The sequence below is a fragment of the Oryx dammah genome, unplaced genomic scaffold, assembly GCF_014754425.2.
Source record: "Oryx dammah isolate SB20612 unplaced genomic scaffold, SCBI_Odam_1.1 HiC_scaffold_25, whole genome shotgun sequence".
NCBI lineage: Eukaryota > Metazoa > Chordata > Mammalia > Artiodactyla > Bovidae > Oryx > Oryx dammah.
The window spans coordinates 71,421,574-71,447,367 of NW_024070209.1; the positions used below are offsets into that span (position 1 = coordinate 71,421,574).

The 25,794-nt window shown below is 49.5% G+C and overlaps 3 protein-coding genes across 6 annotated transcripts in view; 1 reads left to right on the forward strand and 2 right to left on the reverse strand.

Moving 5' to 3' along the window:
• The window catches only part of IFT172 (intraflagellar transport 172), a 37,032-nt gene extending 28,244 nt beyond the window's left edge, over window positions 1-8,788 (forward strand). The window contains exons 31-48 of one of the 2 annotated variants that reach the window (XM_040224358.1): window positions 331-424; window positions 586-650; window positions 843-1,023; window positions 1,255-1,400; window positions 1,520-1,649; window positions 4,374-4,472; window positions 4,665-4,774; window positions 4,901-4,964; window positions 5,063-5,149; window positions 5,455-5,571; window positions 6,131-6,241; window positions 6,502-6,621; window positions 7,120-7,215; window positions 7,439-7,498; window positions 7,584-7,682; window positions 7,986-8,139; window positions 8,341-8,432; window positions 8,652-8,788. In XM_040224358.1, coding sequence (XP_040080292.1) covers window positions 331-424; window positions 586-650; window positions 843-1,023; window positions 1,255-1,400; window positions 1,520-1,649; window positions 4,374-4,472; window positions 4,665-4,774; window positions 4,901-4,964; window positions 5,063-5,149; window positions 5,455-5,571; window positions 6,131-6,241; window positions 6,502-6,621; window positions 7,120-7,215; window positions 7,439-7,498; window positions 7,584-7,682; window positions 7,986-8,139; window positions 8,341-8,432; window positions 8,652-8,741 — 1,915 coding nt within the window. In that variant the 3' untranslated portion in view covers window positions 8,742-8,788. The remainder of the gene's footprint in view (window positions 1-330; window positions 425-585; window positions 651-842; window positions 1,024-1,254; window positions 1,401-1,519; window positions 1,650-4,373; window positions 4,473-4,664; window positions 4,775-4,900; window positions 4,965-5,062; window positions 5,150-5,454; window positions 5,572-6,130; window positions 6,242-6,501; window positions 6,622-7,119; window positions 7,216-7,438; window positions 7,499-7,583; window positions 7,683-7,985; window positions 8,140-8,340; window positions 8,433-8,651) is intronic. The other variant, XM_040224359.1, reaches the window with a different exon arrangement.
• An 82-nt stretch (window positions 8,789-8,870) lies between these two features.
• KRTCAP3 (keratinocyte associated protein 3) lies at window positions 8,871-10,555 on the reverse strand. 2 transcript variants are annotated; one of them, XM_040224387.1, is made up of 7 exons: window positions 10,433-10,555; window positions 10,106-10,290; window positions 9,956-10,015; window positions 9,563-9,769; window positions 9,304-9,438; window positions 9,086-9,199; window positions 8,871-8,964 (listed from the first exon to the last, which is right to left on the reverse strand). In XM_040224387.1, exons 1-6 carry the CDS (start codon window positions 10,458-10,460, stop codon window positions 9,092-9,094), a joined length of 723 nt encoding a protein of 240 aa, XP_040080321.1. In that variant the 5' UTR covers window positions 10,461-10,555; the 3' UTR covers window positions 8,871-8,964; window positions 9,086-9,091. The 2 variants fall into 2 exon arrangements, with proteins under 2 accessions (XP_040080321.1, XP_040080322.1); XM_040224388.1 differs by having other exon boundaries at window positions 8,871-8,967.
• Window positions 10,556-10,614: 59 nt separating this feature from the next.
• NRBP1 (nuclear receptor binding protein 1) lies at window positions 10,615-23,093 on the reverse strand. 2 transcript variants are annotated; one of them, XM_040224375.1, is made up of 18 exons: window positions 22,976-23,093; window positions 19,928-20,157; window positions 19,263-19,385; window positions 18,971-19,072; window positions 17,969-18,058; window positions 17,785-17,825; window positions 17,313-17,407; window positions 15,723-15,806; window positions 15,479-15,537; window positions 15,219-15,317; window positions 12,659-12,791; window positions 12,368-12,473; window positions 12,174-12,224; window positions 11,942-12,077; window positions 11,712-11,765; window positions 11,560-11,623; window positions 11,244-11,299; window positions 10,615-11,160 (listed from the first exon to the last, which is right to left on the reverse strand). In XM_040224375.1, the coding sequence occupies exons 2-18, from the start codon at window positions 20,135-20,137 to the stop codon at window positions 11,056-11,058; spliced, it is 1,608 nt and encodes a 535-aa protein (XP_040080309.1). In that variant the 5' UTR covers window positions 20,138-20,157; window positions 22,976-23,093; the 3' UTR covers window positions 10,615-11,055. The 2 variants fall into 2 exon arrangements, with proteins under 2 accessions (XP_040080309.1, XP_040080310.1); XM_040224376.1 differs by lacking the exon at window positions 11,560-11,623.
• Window positions 23,094-25,794: the final 2,701 nt, after the last annotated feature.

A 25,794-nucleotide genomic window follows, 5' to 3' on the forward strand; every position in this document is an offset into this window, starting at 1 on the left:
TTCAAGACTTCTGCCCAAAAGCGAGGTTTTCTTAAGCAAATGTTAAGAACACTAGTAGGAATCCTGCAATGAGTCAAATTGCTATGGGTGGTTTTACTGGTTTCCAGAAGATTGTTTTCCTGCTAGTGCAGGTGCAGCTCTGTGGGAGGTGGTAGAAGCCCCAGGGCTCCTTCTTGCCTGTTGGTATAGTGCTCTCTGTGCTTCTCTTATCATTTCGTTGATTTTTTAAAATCTGTCCCTTTTCTTCCCCTCAATCCTTGCCCTCTGTTTGTCTTCTCTCATAAAAGGAAATATAGCGTAGACAAACCTTGTTTGCACCTCCCATTTCAGCTCCTTCGAATTTGCTTTTGAACTCTCTCGGCTGGCCCTAAAGCACAAAACCCCTGAGATCCATCTCCGATACGCTATGTACCTGGAGGATGAGGTATAGATGTGGTTCTTCCCCAATGCTTTTGACTCTGACCACAGAGCCCTCCTTCCCATGCCCTGGTCCACTGCTGCCAGGCATTCAGACCTCCTGTCTCACGGCTGCCTGGGGTGCCAGTCTCCTCCGCATCGTGTATGGCTGTTTCCCTCTCCCTCTAGGGAAAATTTGAAGAGGCTGAAGCTGAATTTATCAAGGCCGGTAAACCCAAGGAAGCAGTCCTCATGTGAGTTACCCCACAAATCACCTAATGCTGTCCTCCCAGACTCAGCCCCAGGACCTCTCATTGTCATTTTCACCTTCATCTAAACCTAGTACCAATAACTCTTACCCCCTCTCAGTGACACGGTGGTTTGCCTCTCATCATTGAGGCTTCAGTCCTGTACTCAGCCTTCTCTCTGTCCTCATCTGGGAACAGGTTTGTCCATAACCAGGACTGGGAGGCAGCTCAGCGTGTGGCCGAGGCCCATGACCCTGACAGTGTTGCCGAGGTGCTCGTGGGGCAGGCTCGGGGGGCCTTGGAGGAGAAGGACTTCCAGAAAGCAGAAGGGCTGCTGCTTCGGGCCCAGAGACCAGGCCTGGCCCTCAATTACTATAAGGTGGGGCAGCAGATTCAGGGGAGGAATCCCATGAGGAAGGGTGAGAGGTAGGAGAGCCCATAGTGCACTGCACTGAACCCTGGTTTTGAGAAGGTTAACCCTGGGGAAGGGGGAGGAGCAGATAGAAGGAGGAAAAGAGGTCCAGGGACCCAGGGACCAGTGGGCTATAGTGGTGGGCCTGTGTGCAGTGGGAAGCTGTCATACCATCCTGATACCTGGAAATCTGAGCAGGAGGCTGGACTATGGAGTGATGCTCTGCGGATATGCAAGGACTACGTGCCCAGCCAGCTGGAGGCACTGCAGGAAGAGTACGAGCGGGAAGCTACCAAGAAGGGAGCCAGGTATGAAGCCAGGGCTCCAGGAAAGAAGGGGGCCAGGTATGAAGCCAGGGGACCAGGAAATGTTGGCAGGACTGGGGGTGGGTCAGAAGGTGCACACAGGCTCAGCCACACTGCCCCTTCCCCTGTCCTGGTCTCAAGGGCTCTCGTCCACACAGGGGCATGGAGGGTCTGGTGGAACAGGCTCGACAGTGGGAACAGGCTGGAGAGTACAGCCGTGCAGTTGACTGCTACCTCAAAGTGCGGGACGCAGGAAGCAGCAGCCTGGTGGAGAAGTGCTGGCTGAAGGTGAGGTGCCACACCCGCTGGGCTCTGCTCCCCGCCTCCATTCACACCCAGCATTCCTCCTCAGACATTCTTTGTTTTCAGTTAGGTAGCAGGTGTCTGCTGAGTTCCTGATGGATGCTAGACCAGAATCTATGAAGGCTATAAAAAGGGATATAAGACAGAACTGGAGAGACAGAAATTGGGAAGGTAGACTAACACGTGGCTCAGTTGGTTAATACTGCAAGTTAGTGAAGACAGAAGTTAACTAGTGAAGTTCAAGTAGAGTTCAGAGAAGGACGAGATCTCCGTGGCCTGGAGGGGTCAGGGAGGGCTTGTGAGGGAAGAGCAGGCCTAGGGCCAGAGTTGGAAGGGCAAATCCAGACCCTGAAACTGGGCCAGATGGAGGCCGCGAGAAAAGCAGAGGCCCCTCCTCCACTCAGTAGCTCCTGAAAAAAAGCCTCTGGCAGATTAAGCCAAGCTAGTATGTTTCATCAATTCTTTTTTTTTTTTTTATGGGATTTTAAAATGATTTTTATTAGATTCTACATATAAGTGAGGTCATACAATATTTGTCTTTGAATTATTTCACTGAGCATAATGTCTTCAAGGGTCATCCATGTGTTTCATCAATTCTAAGATGGATTCTTAGGGTCTTTGTGATGGGGATACATGTATATATTAATGATGTGCCTCAGACGCAGGGAAGTAGGGTATTAGAAGTAATGAAGGGTTGAGACTGATAAGTCCCTGAATAAAATGTTTTTGTGCAGATGCCCCTGCAGAATTTCCCAAAGGTTTGTGAGGCCTTGTCATTGAATAGCCCCTTGAAGTTGGAGGGGAAGAAAGTAGAAAGGACTAAGGTTGGTTTTGAGAGTTTAGCAAGTTTTATCAGGTATTAAGCATCTGCAAGCTGGAATCAAGATTGCTGGGAGAAATATCAATAACCTCAGATATATAGATGACACCACCCTTATGGCAGAAAGTGAAGAAGAACTAAACATCCTCTTGATGAAAGTGAAAGAAGAGAGTGAAAAACGTGGCTAACACTCAACATTCAGAAAACTAAGATCATGGCTTCCGGTCCCATCACTTCATAGCAAATATATGGGGAAACAATGGAAACAGTGACAGACTTTAGTTTGGGGGGCTCCAAAATCACTGCAGCCATGAAAATAAAAGATGCTTGCTCCTTAGAAGAAAAGCTGTGACCAACCTAGACAGGATATTAAAAAGCAGAGACATTACTTTGCCAACAAAGGTCCATCTGGTGAAAGCTATGGTTTTCCTAGTAGTCATGTATGGATGTGAGAGTTGGACTATAAAGAAAGCTTTTGAACTTTGATGCTTTTGAACTGTGGTGTTGGAGAAGACTCTTGAGAGTCCCTTGGACTGCAAGGAGATCCAAGCAGTCAATCCTAAAGGAAATCAGTCATGAATATTCATTGGAAGGACTGATGCTGAAGCTGAAACTCCAATACTTTGGCCACCAGATGTGAAGAACTGACTCATTTGAAAAGACCCTGATGCTGGGAAAGATTGAAGGCGGGAGGAGAAGGGGATGACAGAGGATGAGATGGTTGTATGGCATCACTGACTCAATGTACATGAGTTTGAGCAAGCTCCGGGAGTTGGTGAAGGACAGGGAAGCCTGGCGGGCTGCAGTCCATGGGGTCACAAAGAGTCGGACATGACTGAGCGACTGAACTGAAGCATCTGCTGTACCTTACTCTAGGGAATTGTTTACCCAGGTCTGTGCACTACTATACCTTCTTTAGGTTAGTCAGGGGGTGGGCTTTCTGGATGGGAGCACTTAAGCCTTGAAGGGTTTGGCTGGTAAAGAAGAAAGGCAAGAACAGGTGGGGAAAGACCAGGAGAATTCATATAGACTATAGCTGAAGTGGACTCTGTGGAAGTTAAAATCTGGTGAGGATATCAGCATCACAGCATAAACAGAGTGAGCTCATGGAACAGTTGGATTTGTAGAATTACTGAGTTTTATGGTTGAAAGGGGTCTCCAAAGTCATCTAAACCAACACCATCCAGTAGAAATACAATGCAGGTCACAAAGATCTAAGTCATATATGTAATTTTAAAATTTTCTAGTAGCCACACTCAAATAAGTATAAAGAAAAAGGTGAAAATAATTATATTCTGCTTAACCTATTATACCAAAACTATTATCAATATTTCAATGCAAAATCAATATAAAAATCAATCAAGGTAGTCTACATTCCTTTTTTCATACTAAGTCTTTGAAATATGTAAGGTTACAGCACATCTCAGGACTAGCCACAGGTGACTCGTGGCTGCTGTTCTGGGCAGTACAAATCTAGACCAACCATCACTCTGATGGGTGAAGAAACTGAAACTCAGAAATGCCCAACACAAATAGTTGCAGAATGTCCTGGGCTCCTGGTTTAGGGGTTTTTTCCCTACACCATGCTACTAGGGTTCTGTTTGTGACAAAGACCTTGAGAAACCAGTTTGTGAAAGGTGACAGAACCAAATGCAGTGCTCTCAGGCAGCAGTGAGTGTCTAAAAGAGGAAGAGCTGAGAGGAACAGATAGGTCCTCTGATGGTCATGGAAAAGCTCTGATGGACCATGAGGCAGGATTTGCCACAGAGGGCGGAAGGTGAGGGAGAAGGCAAGAAAGTTCGCATCTGGAGGCAAAAATAGAGCGGGTCGAGGACCCCTGGGGAGTATGTGTCTCTCTGCCCACTTCCATCTTCTGCTCAACCACTCAGGCAGCTGAACTCTCCATCAAGTTTCTACCTCCCCCACGCAGTCTGGAAGTAGTGCGGGCTGTGGGACCCCAGCTGATTGGAATTGGAAAGCCCAGCGCAGTAAGTAGGGTGCTGGGACTGAACAGAAATAGATTCCACAGAGATGGGTAGAAGCTATGTGAAGTCGGGGTGGGAGGGCGGGGGTCTCCTGGCAGGCTCGGCATGCATTTCTGTTTCCCCAGAGTTCCCAGAAGGGAGATGGGGGAAGGAGAGGAGAGAGACCTCTCCAGTCTCAGATTTTCCCCTGTGTAGGCTGCAGAGCTCTATCTGAACCTGGACCTCGTCAAGGAAGCGATCGATGCTTTCATTGAGGGTGAGGAATGGAACAAGGCCAAGCGTGTAGCTAAGGAGCTAGATCCCCGGTAAGCTCATGACCCCTTCTCACTAGAAATTCTTTTACTTCCTTTTGTAAAGACTAGGAGGAAGTTCTTTTGGGAAGGGTGTGCTTCTGGGGCTTCGATGTGCGAGCTTTCTCCATGCCTTCACAGGTATGAAGACTATGTGGACCAGTGTTATAAACACTTCCTCAAGAGCCAGGGCAAAGTGGACTCGGTGAGACTGGCAGAGGCAGCAGGAGGTGAGCACAGGGAGGCTCAGAGACTTTCCCTCTTCTTCCCTCGTGTAACTCTGTCTTTTTAAATGGCCCATAGCTAGTGGGTGTGGACGTGGTGGCTGCTTTGGACCTCTACGTGGAGCAGGGCCAGTGGGACAAGTGCATTGAAACAGCCACTAAGCAGGTACTGCTCCCTTCCTCCCATGCCAGCCCCTCTGGGTATTTCCTCTGACTCCCCACCTGTCCCGGAGAGTGTCTCTCTCTCTTCCTCCAAAGCCCAAATCCCAAAGATCCCTAATCAGCATCAGAGAGCTCAGTCTTCACACTCTGACATCAGGTCAGAGCATGGCATGCGCATGCCCTTCGCCTCCTAAACAAATCCATGGCCTCAAGTCAGGACCCCACCCTCAGGGACTCAAGTTAAGACCCCACCCACACACCCTGGTCTGACCTCAGCCTCCCCCTGCTTTTCCTGCACCCCTCAAACAGAACTACAAGATTCTGCACAAATACGTGGCATTGTATGCAACTCACCTGATCCGGGAGGGTGGCTATGCCCAGGCACTGGCCCTGTACGTGCAGCATGGAGCCCCTGCTAACCCACAGGTACCAGCCTGCTCCTCAGGGTGAATGTTTCCTCAAAGAAATTTTTACCTTCTCCTCGACAACTGCTAACCCAACTCAGGATCTGTCTTCTCAAAGAATTCCTTTGTTAGAGAGCATCGTGCCCAGAGACTCCGCCTAGGCTCTTCTGAACTGTACAGCCTCTCTGGAGGATTTACCCTCTGAAGGCTAACACAGGGAACAGTCTTTCAGAGCTGAGCCCTGTACACACCTCGAGGGCCTGACTAACTTCCTCCAGAGTGTGAACACCCCTCTCCTGTCTGAGCATCACAGCTTTCTGGGTGTTATGCCGTTAACACAATGACTGTGCATTCACAGTCACACATCTGCCCACACCCACAGAGCACCAGTTAGGAAGAAATGGGTGTTTTCTTACCCTCCTTCTTTCTCTTCCCTGAAAAACAGCACTTTCTCCAGCAGCATCCTGTAGCTCCTCCACACACCGTTTCCAGCCCAGTTTTCCTCTTTAGCCCCACTTCCCCTGACTTTCTCTTGCAGTTGTATTCCTCTCGCTCAGCTCCCCTTCCCCTTCCACCTCCAGAACTTCAACATCTACAAAAGGATCTTCACTGACATGGTGAGCTCTCCTGGGACCAACAGTGCTGAGGCCTATCACAGCTGGGCTGACCTCCGGGACGTCCTGTTTAACCTGGTGAGGAAGCCAGGCAGGCAGCAGAGTGGGAGGGCTGCTTGGGCCACCTGGCCCTGCCCTCGTCTCTCCCTTCACACCCAGTCTCCTTCACCCTCGAGCTCTGCCTTCCTCTGGGCAGCTGTCCATTGACCACTCTGGCACTCCCCTGACCCACCCTCAGGCTCTCCCTTCCTCTGTCCAGACGGCTGGCTGTTGTTGACCACTCTGGCCCTGACACTCCTCTGACCCCCGACCCAGGCTGTGTGCTCTTCCCACTCTAGTGTGAAAACCTGGTGAAGTCCAGTGAGGCCAACTCTCCAGCCCACGAGGAGTTCGAGACCATGCTGTTGATTGCTCATTACTACGCCACCCGCTCTGCAGCCCAGAGTGTCAAAGAGCTGGTGAGATGGAGCAGGGGGGGTACTCAGCTTCACATGTGTGAAGCTGAATGAATGCAAGTTCAGGACAGTGTCAAGCTTGGCCCACTTCTAGTCTCTCTTCCATTCAAAGAAATCTTTAGCCCTTGCTGAGATGGTTTCCTTTCTGTATCCCTTTGACCTTCTTAGGGCTCTGTGCCCACACAGCTCCAGCCTCCTTATGCTCAAACATTCCAATTCCATGATTTCTGCATTGACCTCTTATAATAGATACATACTTTTAGCTTATTTATGATACTATATTGAGTTACTGTAGTTGGATGATGGAATTCTAGAGTTGGGAGGAAATAACCTAGGCCCAGTTCTCTTGTGCAGATGAAAAAAACTCAGACCATGACCCAGAGCAATTTAATATTGATCGTTGATCTTCTGATTCTATGGCTGCTTTAGTTACAAGATCATTGGTCTGGTAGCTCAGTCACTATAGTGCCAGAATCATAATGCTTTAACTTTAATTCACAGGAAACTGTAGCTGCCAGGCTTTCTGTTTCACTTTTGCGTCACACCCAACTACTACCTGCAGATAAGGCCTTCTATGAAGCAGGCATTGCTGCCAAGGTGAGCAATGGGGCCAACCAAGGGTGGGGCCGAGGCGAGAAGGAAGTAAAAGTTGGAAGATAGACTGTCCCAGCTGTTCAAGTTAGAGCAGAGCTGAGTGTGGGGCTGATGTCATGGAGGATACCATTTTCCTCCATCTTCCTGGATTCTAGCCCCTGCATCCTGGAAAAACAACAGCCAAAGTCAGCTGCTCACTCCTACTGACAACATTTCTCTGTTGCAGGCAGTTGGCTGGGAGAACATGGCCTTCATCTTCCTCAACCGCTTTTTGGATCTGACTGATGTGAGTAGGGCAGTTGTGCCCAGAAGTTGCAAGGTTTGGCCTGTCACAAGCTGTGCCCATCTCATGGCTGCCCGCTCTGCCACAGGCAATTGAAGAAGGGACCCTGGATGCCCTTGACCACTCTGACTTTCAGGACACAGACATTCCCTTTGAGGTGCCACTCCCAGCCAAGCAGCACGTCCCGGTAAGGGCGCAGAAACAGGAGGCCTCACGAGCATGACTGCCCTGGAAGGGAGGACACTCTTAAGGATGGTCCTCCCAACACTCTCATGGCATCAGACAGCAATGTCTTTGGAGGGGCCCCAGCCCTCACTATTCCTTCAGTGAGAGTAGAAGCAGAAGAAAACGCTAAGGCTGCGATTGGCCACCAGTGCAAGGAGTTTCATTCATGGGTGAAAGTTGGTACATGGGATGACAGCTTAGCAAACCCCTTCCTTACCACCCTCCACTTGCCCTGCACTGTGTGCAGCTGCTCTGTCCTTCCCAGGAGACTCAGCGAGAAGAGGTTCGAGACTGGGTTCTCACAGTCTCAATGGACCAGCGGCTGGAGCAGGTTCTACCTCGGGATGAGCGTGGGGCCTACGAGGCTTCCCTGGTGGCGGCCAGCACTGGGGTTCGGGCCCTGCCCTGCCTCATTACAGGTACAGAACCCTACAGCACCATATTCTGTGCTGGGTGGAAAGGAGGGGGAAACAGCAGGATCAAGAAACTGTTTTACTGTGATTCAGTAAAGGATGCAGAAGACAAGAACATCCTACTTTCTACCCCTCACTTGCTCTTTGTTATTCCCTCTCTATCCCCCTCACACTCCAATCATCTTTTTCTCTCCCTCCAACCCCCAGGATACCCCATTCTGAGGAACAAAATTGAATTTAAGCGGCCAGGGAAGGCAGCTAACAAGAAGAACTGGAACAAGTTCCTTATGGCTATCAAGGTTAGAGAGGAAGGCTTGAGGGATGAGGGCAGGGAGAACACTGAAGACCAACCAGCACCAACCACTGGGGTGGTGTGTGGGGGTGGGGGGTGGACTGTCAAGAAGGCAGGTGCAGGCCCCACAGCCTGCTCCCCACACTGAGATGGAGCTGGTTTTCCTTCTACTGGGAATGTTCTTCCCAGTACTGCTGAGTCCCTCTCCTGCTCTGTTTGCTCACAGACCTCCCACAGCCCCATGTGCCAAGATGTGCTGAAGTTCATCAGTCAGTGGTGCGGGGGGCTGCCCAGCACCAGCTTTTCTTTCCAGTAACTGGGAGAGTTAGTAGGTTCCATCCTTCATTAAAGTCTTGTAAGTAACCGAGACCACTGTATTCTTTGAACAAGGTCACCCTCAACACTAGCCAAGCACTCCTTTCCCCCAAAAGGAAACACAGTCAAGCAGAAGAGACATCCTTTTATTACAGCTGTTACTATATAAACATATCCTAGGGGTCAGTGGAAAACCCTTGTGGACGGAGCCTTTGGACCTGCACCTGCTTGACAGAAGGGAGAGCCTGGTCAGAGGGCCAGCAGCACAGCAAAGGACTCAACCCAGTTCTAGGCGTACTCCCTGCCACTGCCCTTTCCCAGGCCACAGTCCTCTTGGCCCATTACCTGGCCCTAAACCCAACTTTTCTGTGAGGTCCGGATTTCTTGTGTTTGGTCCAGTAGCTGCACGTTTTCCTGCCATTTGCGTTTAGGAAATTCAAGCTCTGTCAGCTCCTCCAGCTACAGGAGAGGGCGGGGTTAGTGCTCCAGCCCTCAGTTGTATAATCCAGCGTCTCTTCAAGACAATGTGTGTTGAATGAACCCTTCTTGTTCATCTTCCTTACCTGTTCCTGTAGCCCATCCTTCCTACAGGGCCCTACCCCACGCAGGGTGAGCGCAGCCGCACAGCAGTAACCAGAGAGAGCAGCCTCGGCTGCAGACATGAACACAGAAGGGATCCAGAGAGCCAAGGCTGTGTCCTAAAAGGTGAAGGAAGGGCCGGAGACAAGGAGAGGAAGCCAGGCAGGAGTGGCAAGTGCGGGCGATTAAAGGGCAGGACCCAGGCTCTGTGGACTGCAAAAAGGCTGGGGAGAGAGGACTCACATAGATTTTCGTGGGGTCAAAGGGGCAGTCAGCATGTCCAGACCCCTGGTCCAGCGGTACCAAAGGATCCAGCAGTCCTGGGTGGCAGTCGGCAATAAGACGGCGGCCGCCATTGGCCACAGTGAGGGACACAGCGAGGAGGAGGCCCAGGGAGCAGGCAGCAGACAAGAGAAGGTTCACCAGCGCTAGCGCCAGCAGGGCCCAGTGCTGGCAGGGGCAGGAGGTCAGGGTGAGCGGCCTGGGGGGTGGCTGCCTCGCCCACTGACCAGACACTTCGGCTAGTCTTATTTGGGGCTCCCTCTCCCACTAAAGACGAAGCTGAATCAGGCCCCACCACCACCACCCTCCCCGCTTCCCTGCCACCAGGCCTCCTTAAAGCTCCAGAAATCTCACCAGTCGTGGGCGAAAAAGATTCCTGGACGCCAAAAGGGCCACAAGTCCCAAGGAAACGCTCTGGAAGAAACGAAACCTGAGGCCCGCGCCGCTCGGCGGCCCCCACCGACCGCGCTCCGGCCCCGGCTCGCCCCGCCCCGCCGCGCTCACCAGCAGCCCTGAGCCCACGGAGATGACATTGGCGGTGGTGTACTCCGGGGTGACGGCGCCGCGGGGGTTGGCCACGTGCCGCAAGACGGTGCCGTGCAGCACGGCCCCCAGCAGCAGGTTTACGTGGCCCACCAGGATCAGCGCCAGGCCCACCCGCATGAGCCGCCGGGGGCCCCGGGCCGCGTCTGCAAGGCACGGGCGAGGGGCGGGCTGAGCCGGCTGAGGAGCCGAAGGCCCCGCACGGCCACCCCAGGTCGGCCACTGGCCCGGGGGCGGGTCCAGGGTGGGCCCTCCGGGGAAAACAAGACCGGAGGGGCCGGAAATTACCGAAAGCGCAGAGGCGGCGGCACTTCATCCGGTCCGTCGGCGCTTGCCGCAAGGCAGCTCTTACCTGCCGGCCCCGGCTCCGCCCCCGCGCCCCGGCGGGTTCCGCCCGCCCGGCACACCTGCGGGCCGGCCTCCGCGCCCCCTGGCGGACAGCGGGACACACCACACACACACTACGCGCGTAGCAAAAAGTAGACTTTTATTACAGCAGCAACTGAGGCGAATCGAATGGCCCCCTGGGGCCACCCCTGCAGCACCACCCTTCTCTCCCGCCCCGTCCGCCCCAGCGGGATGGTAGAACTCAGCTCCCCGCGCCCGTGTGCCTCCTTCCACACAGGCTGGGCGGGAGCGGCATTTCGGCTACTAGCCCCCGACTAGAAGGCGGCTGCTGAGAAGGCCAAGGCCCAGGCCCACGTCTGTGCAAAACAAGTAAACAAAGTGCAGAGGGATGGAAGAGAAGGGGAGGGCTGGGGAGGGTGATGCTCAGAACCAGGGAGCCCAGAGCCCTCCTGAATAACAAGAGGAGAGCGGGGCTTCACGGGGTAATACTGACTGGGGGGCGGGGCGGGAGCCGCAGCCTCTCCGGAGGCCACAGCACGGAGGAGGGGCCGGGCCGAGTGGCTCTAAGAGGAGACGGTGACAGCGGCTGAGTTGAGGGTGCTGTTCCTGGCGAAATTGAACTTGTTCAGGGTCTCCTCCAGCAAAGAAGTCAGTCGGCTCTGGTCAGCCTGGAGGGGAAGGACTCGGTGAGATCCGGCCGAGAGAGCGGAGGAGCCGCCCTACCCCGAGCGGCGGAAGGCAGACACCTCACCTCACTAATGAAGCCCAGCTGCACCAGCTCAGCCGCCAGCTCCGGGATGTTCTCATCTGACAGAGAAACAGGAGAGGGTGAGCACAGTGCGCGACTGAGGGTCACAGGAGCCCTTCCAACAGCCCCGGCCAGGTGACCCTGGCTGGGACACAAGCAAAACTGTCAAATCAGATCCACCCTCCAGTTTTAGGGGCGAAGAGACTCATTCTAAGTGAATCTGCGTGTTGCTGCCAGGTCACCTTCCCCACCCCTCAAAGTGTCCCTCACAGGTGAGGCTCACAGACTCTCCATCCTCTGAGGGACAGGAGAGACTCACTTGGCATCAGGTCACAGCTCAGGTGCCGGTTCAGTTTGTCCTCCAGCTTCAGCAGAAGCGTCAGCTGGAGAATAGGACAGTCAGAAAATGAGGCTCCCCTTCCCCACCCTCTGGCCACCCAGTGCTACTCAGCCCCCGGCCCTGAGCCTTACGTGGTGCTTGACTCCCTCCTCCACCGACTCGATGTTGCACTGCATCAGCACCACCTAGGGAGAGGGTCAGAGAGGGTCACAGGAGGAGAGGCCAGTGAGCAAAAAGCCCTTAAGAGCTGCGGTTTCCAGCGCACAGGACATGGGAGCCAGTGAGCAGACACACATGCCTGTCTTTACAGGACAAAGCCTTATTTGAGATGTCCCTCTCTGCTACACCCACACAGCCATACCTTGCGGGTCTCCACCTCAGCCGGCTCGGGTGTTGGAGTCTTGACAGAGGGGGGCACCACAGGTGATGTCACCTCCTCCTGCTGCGGCTGCTGGGGCCGAGGCAGCCCAAAGGCTGTCAGGGGGTAGATCCCATTCCTAAATGGAGATCAGACAGGTCAGATGGGCTCTGGATGCCTTCGGACACCCACCCCTACCTCCTAAAGGAAGTTTTTTTTCTTATTCTTCTCTCACCTGACATCTTCAAGGAATTTATCCAGTTCCAGAGCTGGAGACTGAGAGTACCTGGAGAGAAAAAAAAAAAGATGATGGAAGGAAAGAAGCGAAACAGCAGGTTTAACCATTCCCAGACAAAGGACAGTTGACTGAAACCTCCAGGTGGGAGTGACCAATCTGTCCCTTTCAGAACCTCTCAGTTAGTTACTCACAGAGTCTGAACTGGTTCTCTTCCTGGTCCTGCAGGGATTTCAGCCAGTACAGCACTGGTATCCATGTTTTTGGTGATCTCCTCCAGAGCATTCTCTGGGATCATGTCTGGAGGGCAAGATGGAATGGGAAGTTATAAGGATAGTTCAGATTAATATTATAGAGGGCACAGGGGTCCTGGGGGAGGGTGAGAAAGAATCCTTTTGGAAGTAGAAGAGGAAAGAGAACACTCCAGTGAGAGTTACAAGGCTCCAGACTGGAAAAAAATTCCTAGAAGGGTCAAGAGGACTCACGCTGGTGTCCCACAATGCAGTGGGCAGCAAGGAGTTTGAGCGAGGGCACTTCGAACAGTGCTGGGTGAAACAGAAGTTCTCTGGCGGTTGGTCTGCGAGCAGGCTCAGACTGCAGGCACTTTTGAATGAACTCCTAGAAAAGGGAACAAGGGAGTGGAGCAGGCATCTGGTAAGCAGCCCACTGTGTTTGTCTTTCTCTCTCTCACTATATCTAGCACAAGACTTTGTTATTACTAGGTGCTCATCAATGGCTAAGGCAACAAATTGCTAAATGTATTTGAAAAGACTTTGAAAACTATAATTATATATGAAATATCATTGTCTTTCATTTTTTAATTATTTTTTTGCTTCCTAGCCACAAGCTTTCTCTTTCCTTTGCTGTTCAAACTTATGATATCTTTTTCCTTATTTTCTATCTCTGCTTTATTAGCCCACTCACTGCCTACCTTCTTCTCCAACTCTCACCAAATTTACCTCTTCCCAAACTCATCCACTGTGGACAGTAATATTCACCATCTTTTTATTTCCCAAGCCTACTATCACAATTTTCTTTGTCCACTACATCATTTATTCACTGGATTTCCCTGTTTCTCTAACCCCTACTTATTTACCTCTCCTAGGTCACATGACAATTAACCTGCTTTCCTCCTTTCCCTGTGGAAGGCCAAAAAGCCATATACCTAATCTTATACTTGAACATCATACCCTGAAACTGAACTAGAAACTTTTTCCACACTAGCCTCAAGATTCCCACTAGTCTTCCTTCTTTTCTCTTCGGTTCCTTTTAAATGCATGTAATGACTTATAAACTAACCTCCTCTTTGGACCTTTCTTTCCAGACTCTACTCACCATATCTTATTACCTGATTCAAAACCCTTATATCCTTTCAGTCTTAGCTCATTTATTCAGGGCACTTTCCCTAACTATATAAATATACAACCCCAAATGACTGGTTTGAGAAATTCACACTGATTCAGTTCAGTTCAGTTGCTCAGTCGTGTCCGACTCTTTGCGACCGCATGAACTGCAGCACACCAGGTCTCCCTGTCCATCACCAACTCCCGGAGTTCACCCATACTCATGTCCATCGAGTCGGTGATGCCATCCAGCCATCTCATCCTCTGTTGTCCCCTTCTCCTCCTAACCCAATCCCTCCCAGCATCAGAATCTTTCCCAATGAGTCAACTCTTCGCATGAGGTGGCCAGAGTATTGGAGTTTCAGCTTTAGCATCAGTCCTTCCAATGAACACCCAGGACTGATCTCCTTTAGAATGGACTGGTTGGATCTCCTTGCAGTCCAAGGGACTCTCAAGAGTCTTCTCCAACACCACAGTTCAAAAGCATCAATTCTTTGGCGCTCAGCTTTCTTTCAGTCCAACTCTCACATCCATACATGACCAGTGGATAAACCATAGCCTTGACTAGACGGACCTTTGTTGGCAAAGTAATGTCTCTGCTTTTGAATACGCTATCTAGGTTGGTCATAACTTTCCCTCCAAGGAGTAAGCATCTTTTAATTTCATGGCTGCAATCACCATCTGCAGTGATTTTGGAGCCCCCCAAAATAAAGTCTGACACTGTTTCCCCATCTATTTCCCATGAAGTGATGGGACCAGATGCCATGACCTTAGTTTTCTGAATGTTAAGCTTTAAGCCAACTTTTTCACTCTCCTCTTTCACTTTCATCAAGAGGCTTTTTAGTTCCTCTTCACTTTCTGCCATAAGGGTGGTGTCATCTGCGTATCTGAGGTTATTGATCGGCAATCTAGATTCCAGCTTGTGCTTCCTCCAGCCCAGCGTTTCTCATGATGTACTCTGCATATAAGTTAAATAAGCCGGGTGACAATATACAGCCTTGATATACTCCTTTTCCTATTTGGAACCAGTCTGTTGTTCCATGTCCAGTTCTAACTGTTGCTTCTTGACCTGCATACAAGTTTCTCAAGAGGCAGGTCAGGTGGTCTGGTATTCCCATCTCTTTCAGAATTTTCCACAGTTTATTGTTATCCACACAGTCAAAGGCTTGATTAATTTGTTTAAAAATATCAAGATGGTTGTTTAAGAGTATGTATCAATTACCTGAGGTAACCATCAAATCAGTTTGCCTTCATGTAGAGACACCTAAGTTAACATGCAACCTTAAGACTCAACCTTATTACCCATCTTAAACCCCTGACCTGAGAGAGAGAGAATGTGTGTGTGTATCAAAAACACCTAGGGAAATGCTCACTACTTTGCCTTTCTGCTTTATATTCTCTTGCTCTTAGAAGAGAGCATATTCCCAGTGGGTGAAGTGAAAGTTGCTCAGTCGTGTCTGACTCTTTGCGACCCTATGGACTATACAGTCCATGGAATTCTCCAGGCCAGAATACTGGAGTGGGTAGCCTTTCACTTCTCCAGGGGATCTTCCCAACCAAGGGATTGAACCCAGGTCTTGGGCGTACAGGCAGATTCTTTATCAGCTGAGCCACAAGGGAAGCCCGCCAAGTGGCTAGAAGGAAGAAGAACCTAAAAACATTTCAAAGTCTGTTAAGGAGAAGTGATCCTAAGGATCCTCACCCTTTGTAATGGGTCTTCTAGAAGCTGAATGGCACTGCTGATGGCTTCCTGTGGCACATATGAGGACTCTCCATTGCCCTGAATCTCCAACACTGCCATCTGCAGAGAGGGGGAATAAAAAGGAAAAACAGAGACCTAAGAAACCTCAGTGTTTCCACGATCACTCCCCCAGACCAGTTACCTCACTTGCCAACCCTCCATTTCCCCTTCTATCTTCTAATTTGACCCCTTTCCACTGCCCACCCTTCTGGTCTCCTCACCTCCAGTGCACACATGCCAAAGGAGTAGATGTCCACTGCTGTTGTCACATTAGTGACTTCTAGGGAAAACAGAGCAGCTTTGGTGAATCAGAGATTTGGGGCAGGGCATGGCAGAGATGTCTTAAAACTTTGTGCAGGCCAGTAGAGAAGGACAGCAGTTTCAGTTATCTTATCGCTGACCCTTAGGTTATAAATTGGAGAATCTGGGAGATGGGCACAGGGCAGAGAAACTGGGATGCCTCACCTCCATATTCTGGTGCAAAGAAGTGGAGGTTCTTCTGCTCCTCCCGACAAGTCTTCACATGATTGTTGATAGTGTCAGGAGCCACTGGGAGTAGGGGAGATACCCACAATCTGACCATCGTCAACAAAGCACAGCTTTGCTCCAGAGAGAGGCCCCCAGAAGATAAATTCTCTCCTGAAGTCTCTAACCCTCAACAGGCATAAACTGAGCCCTTTCCCATCAGGAAGTCCAAACTAAACATGAACACCACCTGCCTCCCCTTTCTCAATCTACCATTTCTTATCTAAGGTCCCTAACTCAGTAGCAACAAAGGCTCCGCACTAAACTAACAGGTACCTAGGGTCTTTGGGCTGGCAAGGTACAACACAGCCTAAGGAAAAGCTTTCACTTGTGACCTGCTCACCTGCTCCAAAGCCCAGGTACATCTAACCCCTGATCTCATGAAAATGTTTGGTCTAGTTCCTTCATCCACCCTGCATACAGCATAAAAACACTAGCAGCCCTTCCTAGTCTGGAACAATTAAAGAGACCTCAGAAACTTGGATGAAAATGGGTAAGAAGGATTAACATACAACCATAAGAAAGATAGCCTCCTTCTTATCCACCTTAACTGACTGAAACTTAAAACGAGCTCAAAATTTCACCAATACCCTTAAATCAGTTTCACTTGGAATCCACCAAAAACTTTAGACCCCTGCTCTACCCTCTCATTCCTCAACACTGCCTGCCACAGGGCTGAACGAGGAACCAGGGCCGGGCCCAGTTTGGACTCACTCGGATCATAAACAATGACTACAAGTCACAGAGGGTCTGGGAGCACAGTATGACTTAAGGAACCAGCCTGATGATGAGGGGGGAGTAAGAATCCAGGACATAAGTGGCCAGCCAGGCAGAATCCACAGGAAACAAGCGGGTTATGGAAGGGCAAGCAGGCGAAGGGTTGGTAGGGTAGAAGCCAAGCAGGCATAATTAGGCAGGGGGACAAGGTTTGCTCCCACGACTGCATGCACTGGGCAGCCGCAAAGGGGAGCAGAGGAAGCACAAACAGCGCCTCACGAAGGGCAGAGGGGGCTCTCACCATTAGCAAAAATCCTATGAAAGACTGTTGGGAACAGAGCAGCCCGTAAGCGGGAGGGAGGAAAACAGAGAAAAGTTGTGAGCGATGGAGCAGCCAAGCCCCAGACAAATGGACACACAACACCACACAGACACGGCACACAGAAATGTTAAACACTGCACACGTGTACACAGCAAATGAAAGCACTCACAGCAGGCACAGCCTGGAACCTCCGATGGTAGGTCTAGCCCCAGGGGCTCAAGTCAGACCTTACACCAAACTCTTGCCCTTTCCCAATCTTCTATCGAGATCTCTGTATTAACCCCAAATTCCCTCCAGAAAGGTTCAAGATTAGGCCCTACCCCTTTTTCCACTACTTGACTGGCCTCTCTATAACTTGCCCCTAGTAAGGTCCTTTCTCTTATCACCAGCCCACACCTCAGAATTGCTCTTTTCCCCCATTCCTTTCATCTTACCCCCATGGTTCCCAAATTCCCGAGGCTCCCCTGCCCAGAACCTCTCCCTCCCCTCACCAGAGCCAATCTTGATGAGTCCGTTGTGCTGGATGAAGATGGTGTCACAGGTCAGGTTCCCATGGATGATGGGGGGGTCACACGAGTGCAGGTAGCTGTGGGGGCACTGGGCTGTTAGAGGGGCCAGTGGGAAATTAGGGCAGGGGGAACCCAAGGGTTAAGAAGAGCAAGGGCCTGGTCTCCTGCTGGTCATCACAAAGGTAATACCCACACTCTGAATCTCCATTATGTCTGATGAGTTAAAAAGCTGCATAAGAACTAGGAGAAGGAGGTGGGAGACAGTATCATGGTCAAGCCATTGGGATAAACCCTTTAAAAGACCCATAGGGGCCTAATCTTGAGAATATGGTTCAAAGAAAGTGGGGAAGAAAAGAAGTGGGGCAGAAAAGAACAGCAGAGTAGTGCCCTGAAATCTGTTTGGAGGAACTAATCAGGAATAAATATGGGAAAGACACTACCAGATCTTGCTTACCTTAGGGCAGAGAGGATTTGTGTGCACCACCGTTTCCAAGCCTGGAACAGAGTTTGATCCAAGGGTCAGCAGTTATCTACTCTCTTCCCCCTCCACAGTTCCCTCCATCCCTTTCCTGATCAGCTTCATAATCTTTTTTAAACTTCCAAACCAGCCTAAAGCTTTGTCTGCTTTCTCTCAGTACCTTTTCATTCATAGTCTTGTGGTTTTTTTTGGTCTTCTTCAGAAATTGCTTAAGACTCCCAGATGACATGTATTCTGTGATAAAAATGACCTGGAGAGACAGAACACACAAATAAAGCTTTACAATAGAAATGATCCCTTATCTGGGTAACTTTTATATGACATACACATAAAATTGGGAAGCCTGGTGTTTTTCTTTTTTCCATCTCCCATCCCATCCCACCCCTCTAGGTTGTCACAGAGCGCCAGGTTGGGCTCCCTGTGACACACAGCAAATTCCCACTGGCTATCTGTTTTATATATGGTAATGTGTATGTTTCCATGCTGCTCTCTCAATTCATCCCACCCTCTCCTTCCCTTACTGTGTCCACAAGTCTGTTCTCTGTGTCTGCGTGGAAGCCTTGTATTTTTAATAAAGTTTCTCTCTTTTGTTCTTAGTATTACTTCCTTAGATTTAATAGGGCAATGAAAATTAGTGAGCAATATAAGCTATGGCAAGGAAGAAACAAAAATTCACTCATTTTTGCCCCGACTATAACCAGACAAAAGGCACAGGTAATAGTCATAGGCATACCCTTGGACTGCAAAGAGATGAAACCGTCAATCCTAAAGGAAATCAACCCTGAATATTCACTGGAAGGGCTGGTGCTGAAGCTCCAATACTTTGGCCACCTGATGCGAAGAGCTGACTTACTGGAAAAGACTCTGATGCTGGGAAAGACTGATGCCAAGAGAAGGAGGTGACAGAGGATGAGATGGTTGGATGGCATCACTGACTCAATGGACATGAGTCTGAGAAAACTTGGAGATGGTGAAGGACAGGGAAGCCTGGTGTGCTGCAGTTCATGAGGTTGCAAAGAGTCGGACACGACTTAGTGACCAAACAACAACATCTCAACACCAGCTGATTCCAGCTCTGTTTCAATACTACCTTTTTCTGAATGTAAAAAGAAAAATAAATGTAGCTAGTCTGTTTCCAGTAAGCTCAGAAAAAAGTTCTTACCCTGGCCTTGTTCTCTTTAATGTCAGCCCAATATTTATGAAACTTGACAATGTTGAGATGTTCCAACTGAATCAGATTATCAAACACAGCACGGACCTTTTCCTGGAAGCAGGAGAGACGTTGGGATTACAATGTTCAGAAAGCATTATCATCCTAAAAAAGCCATTTCCTATCCCCACTAGAAATGATCTAACCCCAACACACTCTTCTCCTAGGAGTTTCCCAACATCAATTCCTCTTTAACACCAGCATTCTAACAACCCACAGGCTGCATCCTTTCACCACTGCTTACCTCCTGCAGCTTGTAGTTCTTGCGCTCTGAGAACTGTACCTCATTCCACACAACCTCTACACCCTCCTCTGTATCCATGGCCAGGTATGCGCTGTCAATACCTGGTACATTCCGCTGATTCACCTGAGAAGAAATTCAAATGACAGGGAATTAAAGTTACCACATGAACTGTCTGTTGTAATACTCCATACAATCATCTTCTCCCTGCCTCTGACCTGTTCAAGTTTGGTCTGCCCGTTTGAGACTCTGTCCCTCTTCTTCTCACCTCTTAGAATTCACTGTGAAATAACACTCCCACTGTGCTGTGCTGTGCTTAGTTGCTCAGTTGTGTCCAATTCTTTGCGACCCCATGGACTGTAGCCCTCCAGGCTCCTCTGTCCATGGGGATTCTCCAGGCAAGAATACTGGAGTGGGTTGCCATGCCCTGCTCCAGGGGATCTTCCCAACCCAGGAAGCAAACCCAGGTCTCCCGCATTGCAGGCAAATTCTTTACCATCTGAGCCAGCAGGGAAGTCCAAGAATACTGGAATGGGTAGCCTATCCCTTCTCCAGGGGATCTTCCTGACCCAGGAATCAAACTGGGGTCTCCTGCCTTGTAGGTGGAGTCTTTACCAGATGAGCTACCAGGGAAACAATACTCCCACTAAACACTCCCACTGTTTTACCTCTTCTCGCCTCTTCTGCCAACGCCCACAGGGTGACTCTTCCAAGATCTCAGACTCATCTTCGCTTTCTTCTTCTTCCTCTGGGGAAGCAGCCGAGGTTGTGGAGGTCACAGGAGGTGACACTGACGTCAAGCCAGGAGTTGAGGATGAGGATTCTACCTTTGGGTCCGAACCACTGCTGAGTACTGTCTGGGGCTCGCCTTCCGACATGCTGGAACAAACACTCAAGCCTGCATTGGTTGGAGCAAGGGTGAAGGGAGAAGGTGGAGAGGGTTAGAATAGATTCTATAAAGATTCCATCCTAATAACCTAATCTGGGATTTAAAAGTAAATAAAACATACAGCTCCCTTGTTTCCTTTAAGTCCAAAATCAGAACTAGTCCTGTATGAACCGTAAACATTAACTGCTCTCCTAGTCTGGAGAAGGGGAGCTATCTCAGCTGAAGATGACTCACCCAGGTCAGTGAACAACTGAAGTACACATCAAGCTTAAAGAATATGCTGCTATGCATAAACATGTTAACAAATATATTTTATCATGTAAAAAGATGATTCACCCAAGACTGGCAAACAAAAGATTTATGGTTGTACAACTCATGTTTAGTAAGGTCCAAATGGAACAGCAAAATCAGGGGCCTCATTCTTTCTCAGCAAATACCTACCCAACAGCCTTCCCTTTGAATTCTCATCTACCTCATCTGCACTATGCTCAAGAACCAAGCTACGCGGGCACTATGCAGGGCAGATGACTCCAGATCCCCAAATGTTCCAATGAACCAGCTCGAGAGTTAGAACTGTAGTATTCGCAACCAATTTGTCCAAATGAAACCCTAAGCTGATTTATTCCACTTGGGCTAACCCTGGCATCCACTCTCCATCCCTCCTATGCACAGAATAAGCCTGCCAGTCCATGATAAGGCTACCCTTGGGCCAGGTAACCGGTAGTGGTTAGTGACTTCATTCCTGATGACCTCACCTGCCCTGTGATGTGATTGTGGCAAATGGGTGGGTACTGGTTAGCAACATTTTTTTTCTATTCACTCATTCAACAAATGTTTATTAAGCACCTATTGTGGGCCAAGCACTGAGCTAGGTGCTTGAGATACCATAGTGAACAATATAAATAAGATGCCAACACTCATAAAGCCTAAATTTAAGGCACAGCTAAGATTTTAATCTTCCAGTTTTCATTTCATTCACACGGCTCAAAGGCTCCATCCTCTGAGGCACTGGATCTGACACAGGTATCCCTTTTAAGCACAAATAATTCAAGACAAAGCCAATACAGGAAAAGTACTATATTACACTAAATAGCGTATAGTATTATACATGGACATGGCTTCTTGGAAAAAAAGAATTCTCAAAAGCGAAATGTCACAAACTTCAGAGAGTCATAGGAAAACCGCTGAATGTTATTCCACATCTCTAAGAATGAAGGCCATGAAGAAGTTGGAACCTGTGTATGCTGGGCTAAAGGGGATGCTGCCCAGGATGAAAATATCCTGTAGATTTGCTCCTCTAAGTCAGTTCAAAATACAGAAGCTTCTGATCAGGATCTTTTGAAAAGCTCTCATTTCTTTTTAGAACTCAGATGCCCTCTTCTGCCCATCTCTGCCACCAACCTGCACTATGTTTAACTCAGTCAGGATATTTCCTTGGTCTTTAAAAAAAATTTTTTTTCATTTTGGAGGAGAGTTTTATTAGATGACATTCCAGTAACCATCAGAGAGCAACAAAGCACTACAGAGAAAATCTGGCAAGATGCTTTTTTTCACCTGTTTTTTTCCTCAATCCTTGCCTATCATGGATTTCAATCAACAGTTTTAGTAATCTACCAGTAAATTTAAGTTACAGATCATTTTTCTTCTCCCTCCGAAAAGTAGCTAAAAGCTCACAGGGATTACTTTCTAGAGTAACTATTTATAGAATGTATCCTGAATCTGAACAGCTAAGGAAAGTTCCCAGCTACATTGTAAGAAATATCAGTGGAATTGTAATACAGGAAGCCTGTGGCCAGTGGGCTCTAAAGAAACTTCTGGACCCAGGGCACAGACAGTTAATCCACAGTATGGCACGAGATGCCAGACCTTCATCAGTCATAGACGCTCTTCGAATGTGCTTGTCTTCTCCCTCCCCAATCTCTCCCCAGTAGGCAAGATGATGGCAATGCCCAAGAATCCCCAGGACTCCTCCTGCTGATGAAGAAACCTTTGCAACACTGGGAGTTTTTGTCTCAGGGTCAGTCGTTCAGAAATTTAAATAAGACCACAGACGGAAAAAGGGAATCTCCTCGCCGCCTCCAGCCACCCCAGGATGCACAGTGTTCACTTCTGAGCCGTGCAGGTAAAACATTGCAAAGTTTTTTCCTGCAAAGTTTTTCATTTTTTGGACTGCAGCTTCTCAGCATCTCAACTCCTCAGCAACAGCTCGCAGGCCACAGGCCTCTCGCCCGCTCTCATCCTGAGGGGACCGAAGAGGACCTGAGACCTGCAGGACTGACCAGTCAGATAGATATAAACTCGAGGAGGAATTTAACACTCCAACAGGTCGCCTAGCCCACTGACTGCGAGGGAGCGTCGGGCCCCCAAGCAGGCCCTGTAGCCAGCAGCGGCCACCTCACCAGAGGCCGGCCCCGCGGCGCCGTCAGGGGCGCAGGCCACGCCCCCGCGCAGTCGGCGCGCCGGCCCCGCGAGCAGGCGCGGCCCCGACGCTGCGCTTCCGCAGGCCTCCGGGCCTGCGACCGCCGCCCCCGCCCCCGCCCCCGCCGCCGGCCCCGCCTCTCGTCAGGCCGAGTTCTACACGAACGCCGGGGCCTCGCGCCCAGCGCCCGCAGAATTCCGGGTCCCCTGCCGCCACTCGGGGGCAGTCGGGGAGGGCCGGGCAGGAAATGTGGGGCCGAGGCGGCCCCCCGGCTCCGGCGGGCCGGGCCTTGGCTACCGAGTGAGCAGGGCCGCCTCCAGACACTCGCCTGCTGGGGTCCCAGATCCGGGCCCTAGAGGCCGATCCCTCGGTCCTCTCGCTGAAACCTTCCCTCCCCTAGGCGCTCACCTCCTGACTCCGCTCCCCGCAGCCTGCGCTTCAGTTCCAGCTCGGGTTCCGGGGCCCCGGATCAGAAAGACTCGCTCACAGCTGCGCTCCGCGGCGCAACCGAACTGCGGGCCCCGCCCTCGTGGCGTCCTGACCAACAGTGGGCGGTGCCGCACTGCCGTTGGGTTTCCATTGGACAGGGCGGCCAGGGTGGGCGGTGCCCCGGGTGTACTGTCGCTCGTAGAGGTAGCCTTCAACCCGGTCTCCTCCCGCTGCGCCTGTCCGGCTGAGACCTCCCGGCGGGTTCGGTGTTTTCGGTCTCAATGAGGCTCGTCTCTCTGTCTACCCCTCGGTCCGATCCTGGTGCCCCGGACGATTCTGCTGGGCGAAAGGAAGGCCTTGCCCCTTTTCTTGAAGGCGCCATGACAGTTCTAGTACGACTGAAAGACAAAAGGAGCGAAAGACGTAGCCACAATCCGAGAGGAGCGCCCACCCGCTTTCAGTATTTGGGGGTGAGACTGTGCAGGACACCTATTCAGAAAACTTTCTTTGAATTACTGTGTACATTAAAACTGAAAATTAATAGTTAACGCTTCGTAAGTGGATAGTAATGACGTTGGCCAAAACTTTCGCAAGAGGTTTTCACAGATGTTATCTCTTTTGATCCTCATAAGAAATTGAAATTTTCTTTCAGCAGTAGTTGTCAAATGGAAAAATACTGAATCAGAGGCATTAAGCTATTCACCGAAAGTTGGTAAGAACTAAATTAGGATCCGAAACAGTAAGGTTTATCACAGATTTCCCTGAAAAGATGTTTGGAAAAAATTTAGATTGGAGAAAGCCCAAAGGAAAGAAGTGAACTCGGCTCTTAAGATCCGTATTGTGGAGGGAGAAGGGTGAATCACTCAGTACTTGGGAATGTCATAATCACCAAATTTCACTAAAGGACATCTGTAGTCCTGTTTAACTGATAAGACTGGCAAAAGTCTTCTCATTTTCCATCTCTTCACCTCAGAATTTTTAAAATCACTCTTTGTTCCTTGATGCTTTCATCTGTGAAAGAGAGGGCTCCAACACGCTTAGAAATTTGGACCTTGTTTTGGATATTTAGCATATAATTTCAGGGGGTGGAGGTTAAGAATCTTTGTTGTCATCTCAAAGAAAGAATGTTCCTCCTCCTATCCAGATTAATCTCTTAACTTTGTAAATTCCAAAGCACTGAATACCTGGCCCACAGTAAACATTAAATATCAGTTGATACTACTATTGCAGTTTCCCATTATCTCCTGTCTGGGTCTTAGTATCATTGACCTTTGCCTTTCAACTAGCTCCTTTCAAATCTGCATAAAGGACCTAGGCATCCTCAAGCTCTTACTTGTTTTTAACCTTTCATTCATGGTTTTTTTGTTGTTTTTTGCCCAGCTGCATTCCCCACTGCCCTTATAGTGGAAGTTGAAGTCTTAACCGCTGGATTGCCAGGAAAGTCCATTTTCATTCATATTTAAAATGCCCAAGGAGACTTCTCTGCCAGACCAGGGGTTAAAACTGCCCTTCCAATGCAGGGGGCACGTGTTCCAATCCTAGTCAGGGAACTAAGATTCCCATCGTGTTGCAATCATGCTGCCAAAATAAAAATGGTCAATTGTTGCCCGTGTTTACACCACGTTATTTTTTATTATCTCTTTTTTTCTGCTTAAAGAAATAATATGTACTTATTATAATAAACTTTCAAAAATAACTGTAAAGTAACTATATAGTTGTTTGTATGTGCTATCGGAGAAGGCATTGGCACCCCACTCCAGTACTCTTGCCTGGAAAATCCCATGGACGGAGGAGCCCGGTGGGCTGCAGTCCATGGGGTTGCTAAGAGGTGGACACGACTGAGCGACTTCACTTTCACTTTTCACTTTCATGCACTGGAGAAGGAAATGGTAACCCACTCCAGTGTTCTTGCCTGGAGAATCCCAGGGACGGGGGAGCCTGGTTGGCTGCAGTCTATGGGGTCGCAGAGAGTCAGACACGACTGAAGCGACTTAGCAGCAGCATCAGCAGTATGTGCTATATTCCACTGTTTTAATTCCTTATGACATATTAAAGCATTAAATACAACTATCCTATGAATATTGTGAATTGCTATAGAAAGTGAAAATCTCTTATTTTCACCAAAGTAATTAAAAGACTTTGATGTATATTTCTCCATATTTATTTTCCTTCAGTTCAGTTCAGTTGCTCAGTTGTGTCCGACTCTTTGCGACCCCATGAATCACAGCACACCAGGCCTCCCTGTCCATCACCATCTCCCAGAGTTCACTCAGACTCATGTCCGTCAAGTCAGTGATGCCATCCAGCCATCTCATCCTCGGTCGTCCCCTTCTCCTCCTGCCCCCAATCCCTCCCAGCATCAGAGTCTTTTCCAATGAGTCAACTCTTCGCATGAGGTGGCCAAAGTACTGGAGTTTCAGCTTTAGCATCATTCCTTCCAAAGAAATCCCAGGGCTGATCTCCTTCAGAATGGACTGGTTGGATCTCCTTGCAGTACAAGGGACTCTCAAGAGTCTTCTCCAACACCACAGTTCAAAAGCATCAATTCTTTGGCGCTCAGCCTTCTTCACAGTCCAACTCTCACATCCATACATGACCACAGGAAAAACCATAGCCTTGACTAGATGGACCTTAGTCAGCAAAGTAATGTCTCTGCTTTTGAATTTGCTATCTAGATTGGTCATAACTTTTCTTCCAAGGAGTAAGCGTCTTTTAATTTCATGGCTGCAATCACCATCTGCAGTGATTTTGGAGCCCCCCAAAATAAAGTCTGACACTGTTTCCACTGTTTCCCCATC